At 44.9% G+C, this 18,653-nt stretch overlaps 1 protein-coding gene and 1 long non-coding RNA gene across 3 annotated transcripts in view; one reads left to right on the plus strand and one right to left on the minus strand.

The window, feature by feature from the left end:
• Nucleotides 1-1,911: 1,911 nt before the first annotated feature.
• On the plus strand, nt 1,912-2,584 carry LOC139060755 (uncharacterized). Its single transcript, XR_011515022.1, has 2 exons — nt 1,912-2,138; nt 2,203-2,584. It is a non-coding gene; the product is annotated as an uncharacterized lncRNA (long non-coding RNA).
• A 9,025-nt stretch (nt 2,585-11,609) lies between these two features.
• Nucleotides 11,610-18,653, minus strand: part of TfIIS (RNA polymerase II elongation factor) — a 31,738-nt gene continuing 24,694 nt past the window's right edge. Inside the window, exon 7 of one of the 2 annotated variants that reach the window (XM_070539850.1) lies at nt 11,610-12,677. In XM_070539850.1, the coding sequence (XP_070395951.1) occupies nt 12,669-12,677 (9 nt within the window). In that variant the 3' untranslated portion in view covers nt 11,610-12,668. Of the gene's footprint in view, nt 12,678-12,762; nt 12,780-18,653 lie in introns of those variants that run through there. The other variant, XM_070539851.1, reaches the window with a different exon arrangement.

Genomic DNA, 18,653 nt, shown 5'->3' on the forward strand with positions numbered 1-18,653 from the left:
CCGGAAAAGTGGGAACCTCTAGGGCGCCGCCCTGTTGCTACTGGTCAATGTGGCCAGCGCAATTACTATTGAAAGAGCTGAAAACAAGTACAGGTCACTTAATGCTTTGTCATCTAAAAACGCATACCTGATGGCTTTATGAAGGTGGAAGGTTATATTAAATTTACAGAAAGCGATCGCTAAGTCCATGACTTATGTAAATCACGATGTACGCATTCATGCAATAAAGGATGACACGAATTTCGGTTTCGAATCTGTTTTTTGGTTGCATAGTAGTTTCGTATAGTTTAGGTTTGACATGCGATCGCGCGTCGACATCGGACGCTATGACACACTCGTTCGTGCCTTATGTGCCACCGAAGCCCCGAAGTGCTCTGGCATATACCTTCACATGTAAGTAAACGAATGTATCTCTTTGTTGAGAGTGTCACGCGAGTAGGCGGCTCTTGTGGTGCATCACAATCGTTTGAGAAGCGTCACATTAGTGCATTTTTATGCATGCGGAGCGGGGTTTTTATTTGCAGGTTTCCCTTCAGTAGGAAATTGCTGGACAGGCAGACCAGCGCACCGGAATTGTACTGGCGAAGCCACAAGCAACTCAAAGAATCTGTTTAATTGTTGCACTTTGAACAATCATGCTTCTACAAAGGCCACAGCAGAAAAACAGCCTGATGCCGAATATTTCTGTGCCACGAAGTAATCAAGAGGCGAGTGCCTATAATGCGGACGAAATCGAGTGCATCGAGGTTAGAACGACAGAAAGCTGAGCTAGTTGGTAAGGATTCATTATGCAAAACAGAGGTGAGGCGTGCAGACAGGACACAAGAGTAGAGAAGTGGGCGGCGCTTGTGTTGTTTGCTTGTAAATACTCTACTCTCGTGTCCTGTCTGCACGCCTCACCTCCGTTTTGCATAACGAGTGCATCAACCCACATATTGATAGCGTAGGCGTTTTATTAACTGTGTAATGTTTCCAACACTTCCTTGCATGCCATTTCATGTGGAATATATTTTCTGGTCACAAATGTGTGCAGCGAATCAATTTGCATGATCGACTCCGCGCCTGTGGGACCGTTCACTTGCACTTGATGCTGAGTCTTTTACATGTATCCATAAACTGCAGATATGCATATCAGGCCCCTGCAAGCATTTTCAAAATTCAATTATTTTAGACAACAGGCACATATGCAATACTGACATAATCCCGAATACCACACGTTTCCCTTTTATGCAGATATGCAATGGCAAGCCCTTCCATGTGTTCCAAAAGTAAAATTTAAGCTCTAAATTAAAGAAGATATTTCTAGTCAGAAACAAGCAAAAATGGTGACTGCAGAGTATCAGAAGCCCAAGGTACAGAAATTGTGAGAAGTGTCGAATGATTTCAAGGAAAGAGTCGTATTTGAAAATGCAAGACTCTTTAGTGGAGGTCAAGCAAGTCAATATAGGTAGAATACTCTGCAAAATTATGCGAGTGAGAGGATGTCAAACAGTGGGTCAGGAAATGCATTGTTTTTCTGCTAAACAAGAGCTGATTGCCATTACATAAGTCACTTCAGCATCATGATAAATTCAGAAATAAACCAAAAAACAAGACACGCAAAAATAAAAAAAAAACATTTAATGATGCTCTCTCCACACTGGGATAAATAAAAACAAACACATCACATCTAATGTGGACATATCAGATGCCTTGTGAAACACTAAAGGAACAATTCAGTTTCGAGCTATGGCACTTGCCACATAGATGTGGGGGGGCCTTGCACCAATAGTGATAGTTACCACTGCATTTAGAAATTGAAAGCATTCGTGCAGACAAGGATGATTCTTTCTATTCTTGGCTACCACTTCAAATGCCTCCACCAAGTGTTACAATGCTGCACGCAGCCATACTAAGGATCTCGCAGCAACACCTGCAGGTAAAAAGCAGAAGCAGTCAAAGTGCTGGTGTGTTCTGGACACTATGTTTGAAAACATTTAGGCAAGAAGAGTGCAAGAAGCAGACATAACAACTGCATTTATTTCCATAATTCCCCATTTAAATGGCCTTTTCTTTTTGCTTAGACAATGCCTACGCCTAGCCACAGCAGCTCCCTCATACAGACTCCGCAAGCCAAGAGGCCGTGGAGCCAAATGCAGGTAAGAGGCAATAAGCAATAGCACTGGTATTGACATTCATCTAATTTCTTTTTATTTCATTTAGGCAGCCAGCACACCTCGAACAGCCACCTTGACTGCGGGTGTGTCACCCTAGTCGCCAAGGAAACATTTGAGGGAAAGTGACAGGCAATGTGAACAGCCACTTCTCCATGTAAACAATACTCTTTCTCTCGAATGACTCCTACGCCTCGCCACGCCAGCACACTTGTGCACAAAGATGCCGCAGAGGCACGTGCAGGTCAGAGGCAAGAAGCAGTGGCACTGGTGTCGACTTTTACCCAATTTCTTTTTCTTACACTGAGGCAGCCAGCACACCTCGAACAGCCACCTTGACTGCGGGTGTGTCAGTAGATTCCTGTTGTACATATGCTCATAATAAACTTCAGTAAACTTGAACTTCATAATAAACTTGAAGGCAAATGGGACATTGATGCATTGTATTTTTTAACATTTATTGTACACATACAATATATGTTATACTTTGCAGTGCTACAGAGCGTATTTTGAAGCTTCCCCCTATATTTTGCACCTTTAATTACGTATGTGTTGTGTGGCCCTCAATGCAGTTCACGTTGTAGCAGCTGCTTTGTCTGTATCACACATTGGCTTAAGCTCGTGATATCCACATACTTCTCTCACATATACAAAATAAAGTTCTATGTAGTCCTCAAGTGTTACAACAAAATATGAAAGTAAACAATCTGATCGTGGAATTGTGTTTATTACAGTGATTCCTATGACAGTTACTGACAAGTTGACAACTTGAACTGGTCAATCGGTCCATAGCCTCCTCTATTTTTCAAAAATAAAGGAGGCTATGATCCGTCATGGCAAGGAATTGTATGTATACATAAAAAAGGGGGTATGTGTGTGTGTTTGTAGTGGGGGTATAGGATTAGGGCGGTACGAAAAAATGTACCAACACCGTCCTCTAGACCCATTCCGTTAAGGTACCGTAACAAAGCGTATTATGCATAAAGTTCGTACAATGAACTCTGAAATTACTACACACGCCAGGCGACGCGAGCTACATTTGTCATGAGGCATTCGCCCTCCATATTATTTTGGTTAATCTTGCTCCCTGCACCGAGGCAAAAGAAAGATCATGGGCGCGGGTGCCTTTAAAGTATCTCGACCTTGCGAGGCACTGCTGCGCGTGCCAGGGGAGCTGTCCGTGCGAACACTCCCTGGCACACACCTGCCTCGGCGGCACCAACCTATGTAACGTTCTGCTTCGAGCTTTGATCCCCCCACTGTCCCTTGGGTGCCCTGCAGTTCCTGCACCGCCTGCTTTATTATAATCTCAGGCGCTCTCCTGAGACTTCCGTTTGTCGGTTACATGTGCCCTACAGCTGTGTCAGTACTTAAAATGAAAAAACCCGATCTATCGTCGCGACGATAGATCGCGAAAGCGGCTTTTGCAACATACCGCGCACGTGCGAAGAGAATTACGGAACACCAACGAGGAATCTGACCACAGCTTCGAGCTCGTAACCTCGTCGAGTGACACTCCTGCAACAGGCGTGACCGCTGAAAACCGCATACCGCCGGAAACTTCAACAGGATCATCCCTCGGTTGCATAACTGCCACCTGTACGGCCAACATGGACCACACCCACACCGTCCCGCAACACAGAATAAAGAACCAACTTATAAAACCCTAACACACACCTGCTGCACGCACACATCACGACTGCACAAGCGAGACGCCATGCTGCTACGCTGCTACTGTTGCCGGATTAAAACTGACTAGTGTCACCAAGTCTAGCAAGCGTCTCAGGAGCTGGCAACCTCGGCGCGTAGCAACATGGCGGCGCTCTTGAGGTTCCCGATTTTAATGCATGGGCCCTATGGGTAGCTTGTCCTCTAGAGTCAGTATAGTAACTCTATGGTCTGATGCAATCCCGGAGGCAGGACACTCTCAAGCCATTGGTCGAGCCCACGCTAGCCTAGTAATCGTCACTTCCTCCGCCATAGAGTTTCTCACTACATTGGAGTGGGGTGGGGTCGGGTGGTGTATAGTGAGAAACTCTATGTCACGGAGGAAGGAAAAGGAAGGTGCTCTATGCCCTCCGCCATAGAGTTTCTCACTATAACACCTAGAGGGTAATCTGGCGCCACCGTCTACGGGAGTTTCTTAAGGGGGCACCGTGCCGTCATGGGAATGACGGTATATGTGTCTGCGAGGCTCGTGTTGGCTAGTGTTGTACGAGGCTTCGTCTAAAACGTGGATATGGCTACGCAAATAACGCGTTCTCAAAGTAAAATCTTCATAAAATGTTTCCATTCACGCATATTACATCCTTACTCACCCACGATGCATGACCAAGCGAAGAAAAGCAAGAACAGACGACCAACTGTTTCAGAGTGAGCGCGAACCTTGTCGTCTGTCCTCCAACTTTAGCGGCCCGCTGATACTTTTTATGTAACATGTAGTCGTACACACAATAACAAGTTCTCATAGTTAAACAAAACATGTTTTTGCGTAATAATAAAGCTAAAACAGCTTTTCACGTGCTGCTCTAGTAGAAAAATTAATCATTGTGACAGACGGAACGGTACTTGCCAAGCGCGTCTTCAAGGCGCCCTGTCTCTACGAGAACGGTGCCAATCCGAATCCACAATATACCGGCATTCCCATGCATACCACAGCGCAGCAGCGCCAGATTTCCCTCTAGGTAAGGTAGTGAGAAACTCTATGCCCTCCGCAACAGGACGTGGGTGGATGGATGATTGAGGCTCAACCTATGGCTCAACCCTCAACGTGGGGTCGGCAGCGAGCGCCGTCTCTCCGCGACTACCCTAAACTACAGAACCTCCGCTACCATAGAGTTTCTCTATTCCTTTCTCTATGGTTTCTCCATGGTTTCTCACTACTCTATGCTCCGCTCCAACGGGACAAACTAGCGTCGCGGACGAGACGAGACCATAGAATAAAGACGTTAAAAAACCAACGTTCGTTTGAGGAATCGCCAGCCGTTTGTGTGCAGGCGCGAGTAACAACGGGCGTGAGAGAGAAAATCTGGGGTTTTTACAATATGACTCTTTATTCTATGACCACTCTGCCTAGGCACTACGGAGGAGGGTTCTTAGCACGTGTTGTATGCATGTGTGCCCTAGACCAGTGCCTCCAGTGGCATGTCTAGGCAGTTCCTGCTCTAGAGGAACTGCCTAGACATGCCGGCATTGCGGAGTGGGGTCGGGTTTGTTTACGCTCCGCCGCTGGCTGCCCGCGCGATGAGCTAGTGGGCACGGACGCCCCATTTGGTGATCGCTGCAAGGTTCCGGCAAGGTTGCAAGGGGCAAGGTTCCGACTGACGTTGTACAAGTCGTTGGTCGCTTATCCGTCGCGACGATAGATTTGATTTTTTACCAGCACTGCTCCAGGAGGGCACGTGTAACCGGCAAACGGAGGCCTGAGGAGAGCACCTGAGGTTATAAGAAAGCAGGCGGCGCAGGGCCGCTATCTTGTACACGTTCGAAAAGCCGACGTTCGATTTCGCCTCACGCGATTGGACTAGATTGGCCTAGGCCGCGATATCGGCGCAGCCTGGACAATCGCGTGAGGCGAAATCGAACGTCGGCTTTTCGAACGTGCACAAAATAGCGGCCCTGGTTCTCTAGGGCACGCAAGGGTAGCGGAGGGGATCAAAGCTGGAAGCACGGCGGCCCGTGTGTTGGGGCCGCGGAGGCCGAAGCGCGCCAAGGGGTGTTCGCATAAAAGATTGGCTGTCCGCACTCTACACCCTTGGCACGCGCATGCCTCGGCAAGCCCCAACCCACGGACCAGTACGGGTTCTAGCTTTGGTGCCCTGGAGGCGCCGCCAACAATGCAAAATAATATTAATGACACGTTGTTACAATTAGTTAAAAAAAGAAAAAAATGGCTGTGGCTTAGCTAAGGTTAAGCCCAGGATGCGAAGCATACTAGCCTTTATTTCAATGCGACAGCGTTAAGAGCTCGTGTCGCAGAAAAGCCGGTGTCGTCGGCGTCGGCTCAGGCGTGTGGCGCTTGCTCAGGCGCACATTTCGTTGTCGCGCCGAACGCTGCGTTGCTCGACGCTCACCGCGTCCGATGCGGGGCGCGTAGTCGCTGCGCCGTAGCAAAGCCACCTAGAAACAGTCTCTGTAGCACGCCGCAACCTTCGCTTCTCATTCCAACGAGCAGCTCTGTCTCCAGGAGGCATTTCACCTCGTGAGTGTCTAGCAGAGGCAAGCGCAGCTGCTTATATACCGCCGCGACGCCGCGAGCGACGGCGCGAGTTGCAGCCCCGTTTATCCTCCATCGTGACGTCACGGTGTCACGTGGTCAGCCTTGAAGGCGACGCCGCGAGCGACAGCGCGAGTTGGAGCCCCGTTTCTCCTCTGTCGTGATGTCACGGTGTCACGTGGTATTGAAGGCGACACCGCCGCGCCTGAGGAGCTGGGTTGAGCTCTCGTAATATGCTTCGCATAAAACACGATTGAACAAATATAAATATGTCCAGCCGCCAACTTGTAACGCTATATAAGTTCAGCGCTACCGCAGCCCGCGACTTCTGCAACACCAGTCAGAACTTTGCCTCTGAAGGTTCGTCGGACAGACTGTTTCGCGCCTGCGGCTCTGATGCCGAGTCCGTCGTCACCGGCGGCCTTTCAGCCACTTGCGTTCAACCGCGGTTGCCTTCCAGACTTTCAATATATGCGGCCCGGGCTCTACGGTTGCTATACTACTCCTACAGAAACATCTGTGATGCTATTTACAAGGTACATCGCCCTAAGGAGCGAGAAAGCTACGATCCGCCACGACTGGCCTAGCCCGCTGCTTCACCTACTTTACCATACAATAAAGAACACTTTAGCGCGCCGGCAGCCAGCGTCCGAGCGATGCCGACACACCTAGGGACAAGCACTTAATACCCGCAGTACCTAGGCAGTCATATATTCAAGGAGCAATAGCTCCCTCATTTTCTCTCACAAATGACTGGTGATCCCTCAAATCAACGTCTCGTGCCGAAGCGGCCGCTATGTCTACATGATCCCTCATGCCACGTCACGCCGACGGTGGCGCCAGATTTTTCAGTGGTGGAGCTTGCCCCCAATATGATTCTGCCTAGGCACTACAGGGGAGGTTTCTTAGTGCGTCTTGTATGCGTTTGTCCCCGATGCTTTCCGTCTACTAGTACACAAGACGACGCGCTGCTCCGATTGGCTACAGCCCATCAAGCTAAGTACAGCACACGATGTCATAGCTTCTGTCTGGCAGTACACTTGTCTACACGAGCCTGCACGAAGTGCAGGTAAAAAAAAACAAACAAAACTAAAAAAAAACTACGTAGCGAGGAAATTATAGAGTGTACTTCAATGGAGGTGTGGATCCAGCGGACGCCGCCGCAGTAACTGTGATTCAGTGTAAACTTCGTTCAGGGCGCGGTCACAGCATCCCCTGTACTCATCAGAGAAATAGTGCAGCTTTCGTGCAGGAGGTGGGTGCCATGCTGGTTCTGCATGAGCAATAACTGGCACTGAACTGATGGGAACATTAAAAGTGGTCCATCAAGTTTCACATACTAAGAATTAATGTGACATCCTATGCTGTCGTCATTGTTCCCTATCGTGCCCTTCAGGGCGACGAAAAACAACCAAATGAGAAATGTAAAATAAAATAAATACAGAAATATAAAATACAAAATTTGCCTGAACTGCTTCAGGAACCCTTTAAAATTAGCAACTTCATGATAATTCGACAAAGCGTGGGCGACATTTCATCCAACGCCGTTTCATTCAAGGAATGGCCACATGGATAAAAAAACGCTTTTTTTTCTATCATGCGGAAGCGTCAAATGACCCATTGAGTGAAAAAGACGGAGTCTGTAGCAGTGACACGGAACCTAAATTCTCAATGGCTGCGACGCCACGTCGCGAGCATGCCAGGTGTTGCATGAAGGGAGAGGGATCTATGTGACGCTGCATCACCCCCACTGGGTTTAGCTGCTGCGCCAGCCTTCCGGCCTTGGCGGCCACTTCCTTGTTCTATTGTCGCATGCAGGGCATCGGTGGCAAGCGTTGGCACTGCAGGCGGCTGCTACTGCTTACTGGCTCGGACGCACATACTGCTGTGGTACATTACTCGCAGCACGAAACTTGCAGGGCCACTCAGTGGCGTTCAATTGCACATTAGTACTTTCACACTCACAACTCGTAACAAGTGCTTAGGTGAGGTCAACTTCTTTTTTTTTATTTTTCCATAGATGGCCATTTTATGGAAGCCGCTAATATTGCCATTACTGCTCACCCAGAAATGATGCACGACCCAGAACGACGATTTGACATAACCACATGGGAATGACCTCCAAGATTGGGCGGTGCGCTGATATACTTTTTTATTGTTTAGTATTTGTACTGGAGTGGCTACATATTTTTTTTTCATTGTTTATTGAAGGAACTGTATTGTTCGTCTTTTTCTAATATGTACATTACGGACCCCGTTATTCTGTACAATGCTTTAATGCTTGTATACGATGTGCATACATTTTTCCACTGTCTATTAATAATGCAAGTCTATTATGTTTTGTTATATGCCCTATATACTTTTTAATCCTACTATAACGCCCCCCCTTACCCAACGCCTCATATGAGGCCTGTAAGGGCATTTTAAATAAAATAAAATAACCTCGAAGGTGCGCAATAGTGATGTCGCATTGCCACTTTCGATTGCGATCGAGCCCAATCCGAATCGAACTTCACGACCACGATTTGTCTCCTCTCCACAGCTTGCACAAAAGAACCAATCGCGACTGGGAAATTCGACCCAGATCGGGACTATCACAATTGAAGGTGCGCCGTGCAGCATACGGCCGTATCAGATGTCAGTTGGCACAAGACAGGCTGATGATGACAAAAACTGGGCAACTGCCAACCCTACAGCTTTGCCTAGATTGGTTCGATAGCATATATAGGGTGTCCCAACTAACATTAGCCAGGGCGTTAAAAGAAAAAAAAAATGATATATGAATAATGAACACGGTGCACAATATTATTTGGCTTGCTTATATGGTCACATGGGACAAAGAAGTGAGGAAGAAAGGTGCTCTGCCAGATAGGGGAAGCCCTTCTAGTAACATTTATTGATTGTGCTGTTTGGTGTCACACATGAATTGCGGTGGACCATTATGGAAATGATGTCAATTTTTCTGTAGATAAGCATGGGTCTTGGAAAAACTGCTAATAGAGATGTTTCTGTGGTTACTGGAAATCTGTGCAATCATCAACTCCCTTGCCAAAATGGCAGCATCTAGTTCCTCAGTACAGCTTCTATCTCGTCCTCTGTCAGTTCCTCTTGTCAATGCTTGAGCGACGACTAGAAGCCAAGTGCGCAGAGCCAGCAACCTTGCGTTCGTGTTTGAGAGCCACTTGGTAGTTTGGTGGTTGCACCACTTTTGTCAAGAAAGGGAGCCATCACGCTGAAAAACCTTGCAGGAAAGCTGGTGGCACAAACTTTAATTGGGCTTCACAGCCATTTCATTGAAGGAATACCTAGTATAAATGTACACCAGAAAGCTATTTCTGTGATGTCATAACTGTCACCATTGAAGATTTGCACATTATTTTATAATGAACAGCAAATTGACATTGTCACAGAAATTTAGGCGATCATATTTTTACTGCAAAAATGTAGACACAGTAGACATCTGATAACCTTCTTCGATGAAATGGCCCTCAAGAAAACAGCAGTCCAAACAAAATGGCAGTAACGTGCGTCAAGCAGGCGCGTCCATCAGTGCACGCCCCCACCGCGGAGGATGTGCGGAACCACATGCAAGTGCACATAAAGTTATGCATGGCTTTTCTGTCTCACCATTTCAATGAATGTTGTTTACCATGCAAAAGAGATGGAGCAGAAAATTACTGAATCGCAGTGCTAAATGCTGGAGGAAAAGTCAGGAGAAATAGCCAGAGAGCAAAGAAAGTTACCCAAGTTAAAAAAAAGAAATTGTAGACTTGTATTGATCCGAGCGACTCATACATCCATCACAGCAAAGCTTTATGAGAGCGTCCTCTGTAATTTCTAAAATCTGTTTTTACAGTGTCCAAAATCTATTCAAGAGTTTGGAAACACCCTTCACTGTATCTAGTGCAATTCCTTTGCTATTCCAGTTTTTTCAAATGCATCAGTATATCAAAGCTTGGTACCACCTCTTATGTTCTACATTATATCCAACACATGTTCCTGCACGGTGTGCCAGTTCTACCAATGTCGGCGTCTGGCTGTGTGTTTCAACAGCGTGGAAGGCCTGCGTTGGTGGCTATTCTTAGTGAGAGCTCATCACTGACGCCAGTGTCTGGCTGTACATTCTCACCAATTCCTTGGTGATGCAGGCTGCATACCTAGCTTTTTGTTGACATTTAATACCGACCATGCCACTGCAAAATACCATTGTTTAACAGCTTTCGTATATTATATATATATATATATATAGAAAGTGCTCACCACTTTTCAGAGAGTTCACTGTGCCGTGCAAGTGAAATAAAGTGGCAAATGCACTAACAGGAGTTCAAATTTTTCGTCGACTTCTTGCAACTCTTTTAGGATATAACATAAGCATATGCCTGCACTGCCATGTTACAGCCAGTGGGAAAAAGTGGAGCCTTGTGCCTGGCTGTTTGTTTGATAACGACCATTGTCATAACTACCATAAAAATCCTGAGTGATCACATTGCAGCCATCATAGCCCATGATGCAATGGCTATGGCATATCATGAAGCAAAACAAACAATGTAAGCTAGCATCAATGCCTCGAAATGGTGGCAGCAATGTACATGAGAACTACGCACACCTAACTAGGCATTAGAATCGCCAGAGGAGCCATCAGCTATGTTTCATGATGACCTGCGTGGACAGTCAGTAAAAATTCCATGCAGAAATTTGGTTTGTAAAGATTTCACATCCAGCGCTAGGGCTTCATGCAACATAAGCCCTTCGCCAAGCTAATCCACAACACTTTAGCTAGCGCCCAATATTGCCTTTTCTGCCGCGAGAAAGCATTATTACAACACAAAGGTGGAAGCATTGTTAACTGGAGCAACCTTAGTTTCTCTAAATATTTGACAGGAGCCTTCAGCAGCCAGAAGGCAAAGCAAAAGCGTTAACATGCTATGTAGAAGGTATAAGCAGCTTTAGCTCAGCTCCCGAATTCAAGGCTTATGCACAGCAAGGCCTCTCCTATTATCACAACTCCTGTTCTCTCTATTTTCATGTTTTGTTGCTCCCCACTGCACCTCCCTCAAAGGCTTTCACATACTTTACATGGAAACGATTTTTGCAAGGCAGGCTACAGATGACCAGGTAGCTTTCTTGGGTAATAATATAAATGTCTTCATCACTTCCCACAAATTACTCATTACCATTGTATGCATAATGCAGACAAGCTTGAAATAAACATGCAATGCACTAAGTGCACATCAACAATATCGTGTGCACAAATTTTATGCTTTATTCAGACAAGTCATGGACGTGGGTCAGAATTTTGCATCACCATAAAAAGAAAGAACAAATGACACATAGTGCTGTGCAAGCACCTGCTACGTCATTGTTTTGATTGATGCTTGCTGGTAAACAGCAATGAGTGAGGGCAACTTTCTGTGTGACACTGTTCTCAGCTGCTCCAAGCTAACACGTCAGAGGATGAAGCACTTTTCCAGTGCTGGTGCTTCTAATATGGAACCCTGCCCTTCATAAATGTGGCTGCCATGTGTAGAATAGTGCAACAGAAGAGCTGTACGTACCGTGAAGAAAGTAAGATGGATGTAGTGACTATCACTGCATGCAAGCCGAATAATTTAAAGAATTGCCATGCTCAACACAAAAACACACACACAAATAAAGTAATGTACATAACTATATTACTGAATGGTGCCGGGATGATTTGACAAGCATGTGAAAATCATAACAAGCTTCTTACAGTACAACAACAGTTAATAAGTGGTTCAGCTGAGGGTGCTAAAGACAAAAAGAAGGAGTGACACTGTGGTGTCCTTGACTGCTATCTACAGAAACCATTCCCCAACTGTTCTTGAAATGAGAACACCCTACAGCGACCAGTTTTTTTTTTGGACGCAAAGGACTTAACAATGTGGCCCAAAATTCAACAGCTTTGGTATGGTCCGGTCAGGAGCACTATGGTTTCAAAGATGGACACATTTTGCTTCACTTTCTAACACTCATTCGTTTTGCTGTTTGGGCGCTTTCCAAGCAAGCGTATGGGTATTCAAGAGCCAGAACTCTTGTGGGCCTCCACAATGGATGTTCAGCTTTACTGATGAGAGAAGGGGCATAACAGCTGTTTTTTTCATTTTTTGGATGAAACACTGCATAATTATTTTCTTTTTCAGATGATGCAGGTGTCGTTTGAGCATGCAACATGACTCAAGCAGGGAAGAAAAAGAGTCATAATGAATAGAGATACACTGCGTTGGCCAAACACTGTGGCTTGTTTGGCCAATTCAGATGTGTCCACCGTCGTCCAGGGCTCAGCAAAACTGCAAGCAAAAACAAATGTGCATTAGTTGCAGCTTACGTCAGTTAAAACTAACAAAAATATCTAAAATATCTTGAATAAATAAGGGAAAGGCTCAGCAAAACTGCAGAATTTACTATTTAGATTAGTCAAACGTTACAATAGTTATTCACTGACACAATATGAATAGCAACAAGCTGTAATATAGGCAAACAATAGCAACTTCTATGCAACTACAAAAGTAGCAAATTACAGCTACATTTTTTTCAGTGGCCACAAATGCACAGCTGCTTACTGTGCTTTCATAAACACAACATGAGGAAGCTCTTTTACAACAACAACAACAGCGACATAATAATAATAACAATAACAACAACAACAACAACAACAACAACAACAACAATAATAATAATCCAGTGATGGCTCGTTAACTTGACCCTCGTTAATTAGAAACAATCTGATAATTCGGACTTGTGCTTTGGTCATGGCAGGCATATGCTGTTATGTTAATTCGGATTATTCTGGCTGCACGTTCGTTAATTTGGGCAACTCTCAGAGCTTGACAAGAGTGGAGTGCAGCAAATGTGTGACGCAAAAATGTAAATACGGCGTCCACTGAAACGAAGTGGCAGAGTTCATATCACCATAGTCATCAGTGAAAATTGTACGTGATTGACAGCAACATCAGAACGCTTCCTGCCTATTTGTGCCTTTGAAGCCTTTATTCTTGCGTTTACCGCCGCGCATAACACTGTATTGGCCGCATGCCTTCATGACAGCATAGTCGCCATCCATGATTGCGTCGATAGTGGCCGTGGTTTCGTCCGGAGCGATAACGGCAGTAGTTTCACTTTCAGTTGGTGCGCACTTCGGCTGCATGCCTTCCGAGTAAGCACAAGTTGGCTACTGCTAGCCTGATAATGCTTGAGTGGGCTAGAAGCAGCTAGAGCTATGTCATGCTATACATATTCAAGATGTCCAGCACTTGACGTCTCAAAGCTATACGAACTAGCAATTGTGAAGACATTTAGTTGAAAAAAATATGCAAAAAAATTTCGACCCAATGGCTAGCACTTGACGTCTCCAGACCGTACGGTTCTATTCATTGTGAAGACAATTACATTGAAAAAGTGTGAAGATTTTGAAGGTGTTGCCAGGGAGGATACAGGACAGACTCAACGAATTGGGGGGGAGAGAGGTAAGAGGGGGGGGGGACACGCTGTGTGTGTCCCATTGTGTCTTCTCTTGTTCCGTCTTTGAATCGCGCTACCATACTCCCCTTGAAGGGGGGACACGGTCAATTTTGTAAGCGCGGAAGTTGCCGGCATGCTTCGTAAAAGGTGCGGGGATCGGTGCGATTTCAAACCCCTTGTAGCACAATCAGCACCACAAAAATAGCACACAGAAACACATTCTCTTTAGATTTTCTACAGACGTCTTGAAGCACGCAGGTTTGCCAGTTCAAACCTGGCGCTGCATGGATAGCATGCCGAGACTTGCACCGCAAAGGGGCATGAAATTTAATACGGACATGTAGAGCGAGTAAAAAAAAAAAGTAAAATGCATGCTGCTCAATAAAGATAGCTCTGCATTAAAATTGTTTTAAAGTGAAAATATGTGAGCATGACAAAAGATTAGACACCTTTATTCAAGTGCAGCACTGGTAGCGCAGGTGGTGCCACATGCAACAGTGCTGCTTCGTGCTCTTTTTTGCCGATTTTGAAAGTTTCGGCAGTGGTGGCGACGGTTAGTTCGTGCTATTGGCTTGCTTAAAGTGATGCGAGTTTTTGAGTGGAAAACTTCGATCGTGTTTACAAGAACGGCACCAACAACATTGCTTTATTTCAGTTCGATAAGCGACATTATTATATGATTGAAAAGTTCCTACTTTGCTGGAAATCATGTTGCATGATTTGAATGGCATGAACTTCAGTTAAAGTTTAGGATTGTTGTGCTCCTTTAACTATGAGGTGAGTCCTTCCTGTCGATGCTCTTCAGTACTATTACGTCAGCTGTGTAGTGTTCTTCAATTAAAACTACCCGCCGTGGTTGCTCAGAGGCTAAGGTGTTGGGCTGCTGAGCACGAGGTTGTGGGATCGAGTCCCGGCCACGGCGGCCGCATTTCGATGGGGGTGAAATGCGAAAACACCAGTGTACTTAGATTTAGGTGCACGTTAAAGAACCCCAGGTGGTCGAAATTTCTGGAGTCCTCCACTACGGCGTGCCTCATAATCAGAAAGCGGTTTTGGCACATAAAACTTCATAATTTAAGTGCTCATGCATTTATTGATGGAGCCTGTTTCAGACTGCAAGGTTTTTAGGTTTGTCAGTACCATGTTTGTTTCTTCCATATTGCCTCTTAACAACTTGAATATGGTACTGGCTTTGAGGCTACAACAGGAACTGTGTAATTCTATTACTGACTCAAAATGTGGTTACGATATTATAGACATCATTATGCATGTACTGCATTAAAGCATGATCGTGTAAATAACCCTCGCAGATTGCAACTACAGACGAAGAATAAGCGAAACCACAAAAACATTGCATGAACATTGCCTCAATACTGTTCGCTGATCTTAGTTAATTGGGAAAAAACTGCTAATGGCCCCACATTTAGCTCATGGAAGTGCTCCACTATTAGGCATGAAGGCAATGCAAATACTAATACCAACAGCAGGCAGCAAACAAGTGCGGTTGCCAATGGCAACGGCCTCTGGCAACTGAGGCCTCTTTTGTACAATGATGACATAAAGAGCTGAAGTTTAAGATGTCAAGAGAAGCCACAAGGTGGTAAGACAAAATCACCAGCAGCCCATAGGCATACATATGCAATATTTCATGCATATTGGAACCTTTAAAGTGGTTCAAAAATTTGATGGGGACTGCATGCTATTTTGAGCGGGGGAAAAAAAATAACACCCTTACACATTAGCTAAATGAAACTTGCAATTTCAAGGCTAGGAAATTTAGTACTGTGTGGCCCCTTTAAAGGTTTCCATGTGAAATGTAAAAAGCCTATCCGCAAATCATGGTGAACATTAAATTACTTTTGCGTGTATTGTTTTGGTTGGATGCACTTTAAAGACATTTGTTTAAGTAAGATACCTTAACCATCAGTTGGCCTTTATTCCATTTTACTGAATGGTTTCTACGTTGCATTATCCCATGTGACTGTCAGAACATCTGTGTCACTTGCAGTGTTGCCACAGAGCAGTGTGAAGTGAATGTAGTCTGCACCTTTTCCATTTATGTTGTTCCAAACGTATGAATAATTAATTTTTTCGGAGCACCTGTATTCACTTGGAGGTCGCATGTGAGATTCTGTGTAAGCTATCACTGTTCATATGACATTCTGTGCCAATGGTAGAGACAAGTCCGGTGCGCTTTCTCAGTCCAAGAGAAAACTTGGATGAAGTGATTCATAGCTGTCACTGAAAGTGACCTTGGAAGTAACGTGGAGTTAATTTGGCTGCGGAGAAAAAGCAATGACAATAAACTTGAGATGAGAAACAAGCAGTGGTGGTCCAATTGCACCATTTGTGCCATTTTGTTACAATTCGACTTAACTACAGTCAATGACCGATCCTCCGGACGGCCGATTTTTCGGACATGATTGATAATTCTGACGCTTTCACGGCACTGCCACGGTACCCCATATAATCAATATATGAGAACGTCTGAAATTTTGGAAGCAAGAAACCTTCGCTGTCCGATCCTCCAGACTGCTGGTCCAAAACGGCATTGATTGAAGCCAGCACCACTGCCAATTCGATAATGGCCTTGTCTTGAACAGGAGCTCTTGCACGCAGATCAGTTGGCAGCCATAGCCACCATCACGGCAACGCTAGGGGCCTAGCTACTTCGACGTTTGCTACCAAGCGTCTTGCTGTTTGGTACCATGTTTTTCATTAAAACAATTTGCCGCTGTTAGCAGTGGCACCGAACCCGCCTTTGTAATCCTTGCCAATGGCTTCGAAGCTCAGAAAGCACGATGTGTTGCACAACGCTGGTTCCCAATAGTAAGCTTCGCCTCAATATAGCAATGTTACGCGGTGAAGCTAACCAAGAGTAGGAAGAGGCAATTGTCACAGGACACGGTATGTATTCCTTAATTAAATATGCTTCCACCCGCCGTCTCCTGTCACAGTATGAGCACCGATACGCCTAATAATTGTAATGGCAGGCCTTCAGCACTATTTTGGACGTGCCTGTGGCGATTTGAGCCCTTGGAGACAGTAAAAGTTGGTGCATCGAAAGGACGGTTGGGTATCGGTGACAAAAGTTATGGTTTTACGCTGAATCAACTTGTATCTATTCGCAGAGGCCACATGACACCCAGGAAGCTGACAAACCGGGATGGTATACAGGATGGCATGAACATTATTCTCAACTGCCATCACGATCTTTGTGACACACCATACTGAAGGCATCTCATCTTGGCGCTGTTCATAGACGTATAGTATCTTGTCAAGCTTCTAGCGTTGTTATTGAGAGTAATACACATTTAATTTAGTGTGGTAAAGCATACCAAAGCACATGTGTCACTTGGAATGCACATAAGACATTTGCCATCAGTTTTTGTCTCGTGTCTGACGGTACAAATTGTTCTGGCACATTTGTAAATTTATATCTGTCTTGGGCTCAGGCACATATCTTTGTTCTTGTTGGCCTACAAAATTTTATTTATTTTCTTACAGAATTAAGATCCTTGCGTACCCAAATAAATATGTTTGCAACATATCGTACATAGTCTACAGTCTGTCAGAAAGCAAGCTTAATTGGTCGCTCTTAGCTCTGTGCCTTGCTTCACTCTCGAGCAGCACTTACTGATTGCACAGTAATAACAAGCTTTCCCAAATGGCTACAGATTACTGCTTTACTAATCCAAATGTTCCAAAAAGACCAGTTTTTGTGCTCGGAAACTGCTCCAAAACGCTGGTGTGGCTGCTCCTAAACTGTTCCAGAATGACATTTTTCTTGCTCCAAAAACTGCTCCAAATCCTAAAGTCCTAAAGTGGCTGAACCACCACTGAGCAAGGCTAAACCAAGGTGCATTTTGTTCGTTGAATAGCAAGGTATCACATTTAAACTGCTTCCTTTAGATAAACCAGTGCAGCTTGATGTTGTTAATAGCCAATGTGCTATTATTTTGCTGTTCTAATTTAAGTAGTCGTTTGCGCTACCTAGCTGATCAATGTGATGAATTTCAGAGGCAGCTAGGAACAACCCAAAATGAGCTAATATGCTCTATCAAAATACTCTAGCAGAACAGTGGCAGACCCGCAGACACTGCTGCTTAAGCGTCATCTGCAACTCAAGGATAAATGTGACGCATTTTGTAACCTGAATTACATAAAGTTCTTACTGTGTTTTCTGGCATAAATGAAAGTGAGCTATATTTGCATTTATTGGTGAGGAGCTTCTACTTTTTAAATGTAGTTATAAATATATGTCTTGCCAAAAAGTGATGTTTAAATGTTGGCAGCTTCAGGAAAGGTAGCTTTATGTTGTGCTATTTGTCAGTAAGAAAAATGGGCTTTCCCTTTTCAAATTAACATATTGAATGTAAATTTGACATCAAAACAATGATGATAAGGTTGTTTGTCATTGTGCTGATGAGAGAGTACATGGCTTTTTTTTAGGAGTACATCACAAAATTTTTGCGGCAGTAGTTTTGTTTCGAATCGGTACGCATGGTGGCCGCGTCCCTTCATAACTGCGTAGTCACCATCCATGATTGCGTTGATAGCGACTATTTTTCACCCGCAGTTGCAGCAAACGGTAGTTAAGTTTTCACTCGGTGCAAAGCTGCCAAGAATAAAGAAAACCGTCTACATCGCGATGGGCGACGATTTGATGACACTGGTGAAAAAATAATAGGGATGTGCAAGTGGTAGTGAAAAGGGTGCCTCAGATGAAGATGCTGCGCTATGAAAGATGTCGCGAGGCCTTCGCTGCTGTGAGTCATGAGATGAGAAGAATTGCAGCTTCTGCA

Source organism: Dermacentor albipictus, chromosome 6 (genome assembly GCF_038994185.2).
Source record: "Dermacentor albipictus isolate Rhodes 1998 colony chromosome 6, USDA_Dalb.pri_finalv2, whole genome shotgun sequence".
Lineage (NCBI taxonomy): Eukaryota > Metazoa > Arthropoda > Arachnida > Ixodida > Ixodidae > Dermacentor > Dermacentor albipictus.